This window comes from Oncorhynchus tshawytscha, linkage group LG31 (assembly GCF_018296145.1).
Source record: "Oncorhynchus tshawytscha isolate Ot180627B linkage group LG31, Otsh_v2.0, whole genome shotgun sequence".
Taxonomy (NCBI): Eukaryota; Metazoa; Chordata; class Actinopteri; order Salmoniformes; family Salmonidae; genus Oncorhynchus; species Oncorhynchus tshawytscha.
This window is the reverse complement of record NC_056459.1, coordinates 8294762-8305860: the sequence shown is the minus strand read 5'-3', so window position 1 is coordinate 8305860 and position 11099 is coordinate 8294762. Positions and strand designations below refer to the sequence as shown.

General features: G+C 42.3%; 1 protein-coding gene across 3 annotated transcripts in view; it reads right to left on the bottom strand.

The window, feature by feature from the left end:
* LOC112229811 (H-2 class I histocompatibility antigen, Q9 alpha chain-like) overlaps window positions 1-11099 on the bottom strand; it is a 22989-nt gene extending 11890 nt beyond the window's left edge. For all 3 annotated transcript variants that reach the window (XM_042310068.1, XM_042310069.1, XM_042310070.1), the window contains exons 1-2: window positions 10913-11099; window positions 4947-5207 (exon numbers count right to left, since the gene is read on the bottom strand). In XM_042310068.1, the coding sequence (XP_042166002.1) occupies window positions 4947-5207; window positions 10913-10970 (319 nt within the window). In that variant the 5' untranslated portion in view covers window positions 10971-11099. The remainder of the gene's footprint in view (window positions 1-4946; window positions 5208-10912) is intronic.

Below are 11099 nucleotides of genomic sequence, written 5' to 3'. Positions count from 1 at the left end.
GACGATGCAATCTCAACCATACTGCACACTGCCCTAACCCGTCTGGACAAGAGGAATACCTATGTGAGAATGCTGTTCATCGACTACAGCTCGGCATTTAACACCATACTACCCTCCAAGCTCATCATCAAGCTCGAGACCCTGGGTCTCGACCCCGCCCTGTGCAACTGGGTACTGGACTTCCTGACGGGCCGCCCCAGGTGGTGAGGGTAGGCAACAACATCTCCACCCCGCTGATCCTCAACACTGGGGCCCCACAAGGGTGCGTTCTGAGCCCTCTCCTGTACTCCCTGTTCACCCACGACTGCGTGACCACGTACGCCTCCAACTCAATCATCAAGTTTGCGGACGACACAACAGTGGTAGGCTTGATTACCAACAACGACGAGACGGCCTACAGGGAGGAGGTGAGGGCCCTCGGAGTGTGGTGTCAGGAAAATAACCTCACACTCAACGTCAACAAAACTAAGGAGATGATTGTGGACTTCAGGAAACAGCAGAGGGAACACCCCCTATCCACATCGATGGAACAGTAGTGGAGAGGATAGCAAGTTTTAAGTTCCTCGGCATGCACATCACAGACAAACTGAATTGGTCCACCCACACAGACAGCATTGTGAAGAAGGCACAGCAGCGCCTCTTCAACCTCAGGAGGCTGAAGAAATTCGGCTTGTCACCAAAAGCACTCACAAACTTCTACAGATGCACAATTGAGAGCATCCTGGCAGGCTGTATCACCGTCTGGTACGGCAACTGCTCCGCCCACAACCGTAAGGCTCTCCAGAGGGTAGTGAGGTCTGCACAACGCATCACCGGGGCAAACTACCTGCCCTCCAGGACACCTACACCACCCGAATTCACAGGAAGGCCATAAAGATCATCAAGGACAACAACCACCCGAGCCACTGCCTGTTCACCCCGCTATCATCCAGAAGGCGAGGTCAGTACAGGTGCATCAAAGCTGGGACCGAGAGACTGAAAAACAGCTTCTATCTCACGGCCATCAGACTGTTAAACAGCCACCACTAACATTGAGTGGCTGCTGCCAACACACTGACTCAACTCCAGCCACTTTAATAATGGGAATTGATGGGAAATTATGTAAAATATATCACTAGCCACTTTAAACAATGCTACCTAATATAATGTTTACATACCCTACATTATTCATCTCATATGTATACGTATATACTGTACTCTATATCATCTACTGCATCTTTATGTAATACATGTATCACTAGCCACTTTAACTATGCCACTTTGTTTACATACTCATCTCATATGTATATACTGTACTCGATACCATCTACTGCATCTTGCCTATGCCGCTCTGTACCATCACTCATTCATATATCTTTATGTACATATTCTTTATCCCCTTACACTTGTGTGTATAAGACAGTAGTTTTGGAATTGTTAGTTAGTTTACTTGTTGGTTATTACTGCATTGTCGGAACTAGAAGCACAAGCATTTCGCTACGCTCGCATTAACATCTGCTAACCATGTGTATGTGACAAATAAAATTTGATTTGATTTGATTTAACATCATCCCTATCATCATCACCACTAACATCATCATCACTAACATTATACCTATCATCATCACTACCATCATCACTAACATCATCCCTATCATCATCACTAACATCATCCCTGTCCTCATTACTAACATCATCATCACTAACATCATCCCTATCATCATCAGCATCATTAACATCATCCCTAACATCATCCCTATCATCATCATCACTATCATCATCACTAACATCATCACTACCATCATCACTAACATCATCCCTATCATCATCATCACTAACATCATCACTATCATCATCACTACCATCATCCCTATCATCATCACTAACATCATCCCTATCATCATCAGCATCATTAACATCATCCCTAACATCATCCCTATCATCATCATCACTATCATCATCACTAACATCATCACTACCATCATCACTAACATCATCCCTATCATCATCATCACTAACATCATCACTATCATCATCACTACCATCATCCCTATCATCATCACTAACATCATCACTATCATCATCACTAACATCATCATCACCTCCATCATCACCACTATCATCATCACTAACATCCTCACTACCATCATCCCTATCATCATCATCACTAACATCATCACTATCATCATCACTAACATCATCACTACCATCATCATCACTAACATCATCACTACCATCATCCCTATCATCATCACTAACATCATCCCTATCATCATCACTAACATCATCACTATCATCATCACTAACATCATCATCACCTCCATCATCACCACTATCATCATCACTATCATCATCACTACATCATCCCTATCATCATCATCACTAACATCATCACTATCATCATCACTAACATCATCACTACCATCATCATCACTAACATCATCACTACCATCATCCCTATCATCATCACTAACATCATCCCTATCATCATCACTAACATCATCACTATCATCATCACTAACATCATCATCACCTCCATCATCACCACTATCATCATCACTAACATCCTCACTACCATCATCACTAACATCATCCCTATCATCATCATCACTAACATCATCACTACCATCATCACTATATCATTACCATCATTAATCATTACTATCATCATCACTATATCGTTATCACTATCATCATTACTATCACCATCATCATCAATATAATCATCACTGTCATTATCACTATCATCATCATTCTCTCTATAATCATCAGTATCATCATTACTATCATCATCATCATGTTCTGCTGCTCTGCTTCTCTGCTTCTCTCTACTGTCCCATCAGATCAGAGAGACACTCAGAGAGACTGAGGAGACTACAGCTCTAGTGTGGGGGACAGAGGGGGAGAACACAGTTGGGCCATGTGGCTAACACAAGCACGCACGCAGATACACATGCATATCCATGCATGCACACATTCACACACACACATTCTCGACCAAAATGATATTGTGTTAAATTAAACTGTGCCCCCTTGCTTAATTAAGAACCAAATGTCCACTTGATGTGATACCACATCATATGCTTCTACCAATCTCATACTTATGTGATCACATCACATTTGACCTTACCAGTTACAGTGCCTTGCGAAAGCATTCGGCCCCCTTGAACTTTGCGACCTTTTGCCACATTTCAGGCTTCAAACATAAAGATATAAAACTGTATTTTTTTTGTGAAGAATCAACAACAAGTGGGACACAATCATGAAGTGGGACGACATTTATTGGATATTTCAAACTTTTTTAACAAATCAAAAACTGAAATATTGGGCGTGCAAAATTATTCAGCCCCTTTACTTTCAGTGCAGAAAACTCTCTCCAGAAGTTCAGTGAGGATCTCTGAATGATCCAATGTTGACCTAAATGACTAATGATGATAAATACAATCCACCTGTGTGTAATCAAGTCTCCGTATAAATGCACCTGCACTGTGATAGTCTCAGAGGTCCGTTAAAAGCGCAGAGAGCATCATGAAGAACAAGGAACTTTAAACAAGGAAGTTTAAAGCCAGATTTGGATACAAAAATATTTCCCAAGCTTTAAACATCACAAGGAGCACTGTGCAAGCGATAATATTGAAATGGAAGGAGTATCAGACCACTGCAAATCTACCAAGACCTGCCCGTCCCTCTAAACTTTCAGCTCATACAAGGAGAAGACTGATCAGAGATGCAGCCAAGAGGCCCATGATCACTCTGGATGAACTGCAGAGATCTACAGCTGAGGTGGGAGACTCTGTCCATAGGACAACAATCAGTCGTATATTGCACAAATCTGGCCTTTATGGAAGAGTGGCAAGAAGAAAGACATTTCTTAAAGATATCCATAAAAAGTGTTTAAAGTTTGCCACAAGCCACCTGGGAGACACACCAAACATGTGGAAGAAGGTGCTCTGGTCAGATGAAACCAAAATTGAACTTTTTGGCAACAATGCAAAACGTTATGTTTGGCGTAAAAGCAACACAGCTCATCACCCTTAACACACCATCCCCACTGTCAAACATGGTGGTGGCAGCATCATGGTTTGGGCCTGCTTTTCTTCAGCAGGGACAGGGAAGATGGTTAAAATTGATGGGAAGATGGATGGAGCCAAATACAGGACCATTCTGGAAGAAAACCTGATGGAGTCTGCAAAAGACCTGAGACTGGGACGGAGATTTGTCTTCCAACAAGACAATGATCCAAAACATAAAGCAAAATCGACAATGGAATGGTTCAAAAATAAACATATCCAGGTGTTAGAATGGCCAAGTCAAAGTCCAGACCTGAATCCAATCGAGAATCTGTGGAAAGAACTGAAAACTGCTGTTCACAAATGCTCTCCATCCAACCTCACTGAGCTCGAGCTGTTTTGCAAGGAGGAATGGGAAAAAATGTCAGTCTCTCGATGTGCAAAACTGAAAGAGACATACCCCAAGCGACTTACAGCTGTAATCGCAGCAAAAGGTGGCGCTACAAAGTATTAACTTAAGGGGGCTGAATAATTTTGCACGCCCAATTTTTCAGTTTTTGATTTGTTAAAAAAGTTTGAAATATCCAATAAATGTCGTTCCACTTCCTGATTGTGTCCCACTTGTTGTTGATTCTTCACAAAAAATACAGTTTTATATCTTTATGTTTGATGCCTGAAATGTGGCAAAAGGTCGCAAAGTTCAAGGGGGCCGAATACTTTCGCAAGGCACTGTATATGATGAGATCGCATCTAACCTTCCAGTTTAATTTATAAATGAATGTGGTACAGAATCTGATGGAGGAATTTAATTTAAGACAACACAGAATCACCTTTATCCTTAACCATTCTGAGAAATGACCCTGGAACGATCTTGGCCAAATTGGCCATTTACACCAAAAATATGTTTACTCTGTGGATATTTGATATCAAACTTTATAAGGATGGTACATCACTCACCTCCAGTCTGATTGAAACGCGGCTTGATATTCTCAATGCCTGCTTTGAAGGTCTGCTCGGCACCAATGGAGACCTGAGTCTCTGTCTCCCAGTAATCAGACCCCTCAGTCTTGGCCATCCAGTCCTGCTTGGGTACTACTCTCTTGGTGTTACTGTCATAGTAATCAATCTGCATTCCATCCACAATACCCAGATTGACAAACTCTGGGAAGTTTGGTATTCCTGAGATCGCAGTGTACACATAACGCAGTGAATGCGTAGCTGCAAAGAAGACAAATATTTTGGAATTATTTGAATGCCATGATTTAACTCCATAGCAGTAAAATTGGACACCTTGAAAAAATGAAATTCCTCATTCCTTGGTGTTTTTTTAACTGAAAGTTTAACTCCTGACATTTAATTTTTTTATTTATTTATTTCACCTTTATTTAACCAGGTAGGCTAGTTGAGAACAAGTTCTCATTTGCAACTGCGACCTGGCCAAGATAAAGCGTAGCAATTTGACACATACAACAACACAGAGTTACACATGGAATAAACAAAACATACAGTCAATAATACAGTAGAACAAAAGAAAACAAAAAGTCTATATACAGTGAGTGCAAATGAGGTAAGTTAAGGAAATAAATAGGCCATGGTGGCGAAGTAATTACAATATAGCAATTAAACACTGGAATGGTAGATCGGCAGAAGATGAATGTGCAGGTAGAGATACTGGGGTGCAAAGGAGCAAAATAAATAAATAAATACCAGTATGGGGATGAGGTAGGTAGATAGATGGGCTGTTTACAGATAGGCTAAGTACAGGTACAGTGATCTGTAAAATGCTCTGACAGCTGGTGCTTAAAGCTAGTGAGGGAGATGTGAGTCCAGCTTCAGAGATTTTTGCAATTCGTTCCAGTCATGGGCAGCAGAGAACTGGAAGGAAAGATGACCAAAGGAGGAATTGGCTTTGGGGGTGACCAGTGAGATATACCTGCTGGAGTGCGTGCTACGAGTGGGTGCTTCTATGGTGACCAGTGAGCTGAGATAAGGCGGGGCTTTACCTAGCAGAGACTTGTAGATAACCTGCAGCCAATGGGTTTGGCGACGAGTATGAAGCGAGGGCCAACCAATGAGAGCGTACAGGTTGCAATGGTGGGTAGTGTATGGGGCTTTGGTGACAAATTGGTTTTTTTGTCTGTTTTTTTTTTTTCACCTTTATTTAACCAGGTAGGCAAGTTGAGAACAAGTTCTCATTTACAATTGCGACCTGGCCAAGATAAAGCAAAGCAGTTCGACACATACAACGACACAGAGTTACCCATGGAGTAAAACAAACATACAGTCAATAATACAGTATAAACAAGTCTATATACGATGTGAGCAAATGAGGTGAGATAAGGGAGGTAAAGGCAAAAAAAGGCCATGGTGGCAAAGTAAATACAATATAGCAAGGTAAACACTGGAATGGTAGATTTGCAATGGAAGAATGTGCAAAGTAGAAATAGAAATAATGGGGTGCAAAGGAGCAAAATTAATTAATTAATTAAATACAGTAGGTAAAGAGGTAGTTGTTTGGGCTAAATTATAGGTGGGCTATGTACAGGTGCAGTAATCTGTGAGCTGCTCTGACAGTTGGTGCTTAAAGCTAGTGAGGGAGATAAGTGTTTCCAGTTTCAGAGATTTTTGTAGTTTGTTCCAGTCATTGGCAGCAGAGAACTGGAAGGAGAGGCGGCCAAAGAAAGAATTGGTTTTGGGGGTGACTAGAGAGATATACCTGCTGGAGCGTGTGCTACAGGTGGGAGATGCTATGGTGACCAGCGAGCTGAGATAAGGGGGACTTTGCCTAGCAGGGTCTTGTAGATGACATGGAGCCAGTGGGTTTGGCGACGAGTATGAAGCGAGGGCCAGCCAACGAGAACATACAGGTCGCAATGGTGGGTAGTATATGGGGCTTTGGTGACAAAACGGATTGCACTGTGATAGACTGCATCCAATATGTTGAGTAGGGTATTTGAAGCTATTTTGTAAATGACATCGCCAAAGTCGAGGATTGGTAGGATGGTCAGTTTTACAAGGGTATGTTTGGCAGCATGAGTGAAGGATGCTTTGTTGCGAAATAGGAAGCCAATTCTAGATGTAACTTTGGATTGGAGATGTTTGATATGGGTCTGGAAGGAGAGTTTACAGTCTAACCAGACACCTAAGTATTTGTAGTTGTCCACGTATTCTAAGTCAGAGCCGTCCAGAGTAGTGACGTTGGACAGGCGGGCAGGTGCAGGTAGCGATCGGTTGAAGAGCATGCATTTAGTTTTACTTGTATTTAAGAGCAATTGGAGGCCACGGAAGGAGAGTTGTATGGCATTGAAGCTTGCCTGGAGGGTTGTTAACACAGTATCCAAAGAAGGGCCAGAAGTATACAGAATGGTGTCGTCTGCGTAGAGGTGGATCAGAGACTCACCAGCAGCAAGAGCGACCTCATTGATGTATACAGAGAAGAGATGGATGAGGTCAATGTCATTCCAGGATACCCCGGCCAGGTCGATTAGAAAGGCCTGCTTGCAGAAGTGTTTCAGGGAGCGTTTGACAGTGATGAGGGGTGGTCATTTGGTCGCAGACCCATTATGGATGCAGGCAATGAGGCAGTGATCGCTGAGATCTTGATTGAAAACAGCAAAGGTGTATTTGGAGGGCGAGTAAGTTTGGATTACATCTATGAGTTCTATCAGTTCACATATAGTATTGAGGGCACAGCTGGGGGCAGAGGGAGGTCTATAGCAAGCGGCAACAGTGAGAGACTTGTTTCTGGAAAGGTGAATTTTTAGAAGTAGAAGCTCAAATTGTTTGGGTACAGACTTAGAAAGTAATACAGAACTCTATCTTTATCTTTGCAGTAGATTGCAACACCGCCCCCTTTGGCAGTTCTATCTTGGCGGAAAACGTTATAGTTAGCAATGGAGATTTCAGGGTTTTTGGTGGTTTTCCTAAGCCAGGATTCAGACACGGCTAAGACATCTGGGTTGGCAGAGTGTGCTAAAGTAGTGAGTAAAACAAACTTGGGGAGTAGGCTTCTAATGTTAACATGTATGAAACCAAGCCTTTTCCGTTTACAGAAGTTAACAAATGAGAGCACCTGGGGGTGGGAGTGGAACTAGGCACTGCAGGACCTGGATTAACCTCCACATCACCAGAGGAACAGAGGAGAAGTAGGATAAGGGTGCGGCTAAAGACTATACGAACTGGCCGTCTAGCACGTTCAGAACAGAGAGTAAAAGGAGCAGGTTTCTGGGCACGATAGTATAGATTCAAGGCATAGTGTACAGACAAAGGTAAGGTAGGATGTGAGTACATTGGAGGTAAACCTAGGCATTGAGTAATGAAGAGAGAGATATAGTCTCTAGAGATGTTTGAACCAGGTGATGTCATCGCATATGTAGGAGGTGGAACAACATGGTTGGTTAAGGCATATTGAGCAGGGCTAGAGGCTCTACAGTGTAATAAGACAGTAATCACTAACCAGGACAGTAATGGACAAGGCATATTGATATTAGAGAGAGGCAAGCGTAGCCAAGTGAACATATGGGTCCAGTGAGTGGTTGGGCTGGCTGGGGACACGGCGATTCAGACAGTTAGCAGGCTAACAAGCTAACAGTTAGTAGGCCGGAGCTAAATAAGCTAGCAGGTAGTAGACCAGGGCCAGCTAGCAGTTAGCAGGCCCGGGTTAGCAAGCAAGCAATTAGCATGGGCTAGCAGTTAGTAGAGCAGGGCAAGCTAGCAGTTAGCAGACCAGGCAGGCAAGCTAGCAGTTAGCAGTACAATACAATACAGAGCCGAGAACAAACCTTGACCTAGATACACTGAAATGTAATTATTGCTTTTATGGAATTATTATATGTGCAAATAATAGTGGCTCAACAAAATAAAAATCCTTCTAATGTCTTGCTTAGATGAATCCAGTGAATCCAAATATTACTGTCCCAGCAGGTGTGATCTTTGTATTGAACTGCAACCTAATGGCTATTACTGGTAATTACTGGAAATATGCAAACATTTTTGCATTGAATACAAGCCAAATTAAAGCAATGATTAAGGCTTATGTACAAAGTGATTTCATTCCAGTGAAAACGTAATATCTACCAACCCACTATCATCAAAGGTGTGCCAACTAATATAAAGTCATAACTAGTTTTCAGGCAGAACATGTTACTTGGAAAGTAGTTTGTTCATTGCAGTTTATTAACAACGCTATAGTAAAGAACTAGAAAATCACATAGCCTAAATGCACAACTAAATTTAACACTAATCAACAAAGAAGCCTATAAAGAAACAAAAATAATTTTGGTAGACCCAACCAAAAGTGATAATGGAAATTGTGATTTGCATTTTCCAAAACTCCTAAAAGGACACTTTTGACATTAGTAATAACCATAATTACTTAAGCCCATCAATACTCTTTTTACTCTAGGAATTAAAAACATATTAGGCTGTAGCAGCCTATTCATTGGAAAACATGCTTTGCTTTCTAAAACTGAGTGAGTGCATCATGACTTGATTTCAAGCAGTTTATTCTAATGTAAATGCTCTAGTCTCTATGCCTGCCATCTCCTCAGTGTGGCTATCCTGCGTCATTGTGTATATGCACTGCATAAAGAAAATATGTGAACACCTGCTCATCGAACATCTCATCCAAAATCATGGATATTAATATGGAATTGGTCCTCCCTTTACTGCTATAACAGCCTCCACTCTTTTGGGAAGGCTTTCCATTAGATGTTGGAACATTGCTTCCATTCAGCCACGAGCATTAGTGAGGTCTGGTACTGATGTTGGGCGATTAGACCTGGCTCACAGTCTGAGTTCCAATTCATCCTAAAAGTGTTCGATGGGGTTGAGGTTAAGGCTCTATGCAGGCCTGTCAAGTTCTTCCACACCGACCTCAACAAACCATTTCTGTATGGACCTCGCTTTGTGGACGGTGGCATTGTAATGCTGAAACAGGAAAGGGCCTTCCCAGAACTGTTGCCACAAAGTTGGAAGCACTGAATCATCTATAATGTCATTGTATGCTTAGCGTTAAGATTTCCTTTCACTGGAAATAAGGGGCCTAGCCCGAATCATGAAAACAGCCCCATACCATTATTCCTCCTTCCACCAAACGTTACAGTTGGCACTAGGCATTGGGGCAGGTAGCGATCTACTGGCAGCCGCCAAACCCAGATTATTCCGTCGCACTGCCAGATGGTGAAGCGTGATTCATCACTCCAGAGAACGTGTTTCCACTGCTCCAGAGTCCAATGGCGGCGAGCTTTACACCACTCCAGCCGACGCTTGGCATTGCACATGGTGATCTTAGGCTTGTGTGCGGCTGCTTGGCCATGGAAGCCCATTTTATGAAGCTCCCGATGAACAGTTATTGTGCGGAAGTTGCTTCCAGAGGCAGTTTGAACTCGGTAGTGAGTGTTGCAACCAAGGACAGATGATTTTTAGTGCTTCAGCACTCGCGGTCCCATTCTGTCAACTTGTGTGGCCTACAACTTTGCGGCTGAGCCGTTGCTGCACATAGAGTTGACGGGGTAGCTCTAGCAGGGCATAAATTTGACTAAATTTGACTAATTTGACTAAAGGTGGCATCCTATGAGTTCCAAGGTGAAAGTCACTGGGGCTATTCAGTAGGGGAATTCTACTGCCAATACTTGTCTATGGAGATTGCATGAGTGTGTGATTTATTTTATACACCTGTTAGTAACAGGTGTGGCTGAAATAGCCGAATCCACTAATTTGGGGATCCACATACTTTTGTATAGTGTATGTATTAACATGGCCAGATGTCCTACTGAGAAAAAGTGCAGACATTGTAATCATAAAAAACTTGCAGACTTTGTGAAAGCTCATAGGTCTGAATATAAGCATTAGTATATACATTGCTGAAACAAACGTAGGAGAAACGAAACGTTTTCCTAAATCTAAAGTAAATGTATACTGACCAGCAGATGCACAATGAAGAAGGCCTATTCCCAGAACCAGAAGGATAAAACCTTTCATGTTGAAGTTGGTCTGTCAATTCCACTGAGGTTTAATAACATGATCAATTCCGATCAATTCCCGATGTGTTGTTCTCTCTGACAATCTCTCCACAGACACAAATCTTGAATCTCAGACTCAAATGAGCAG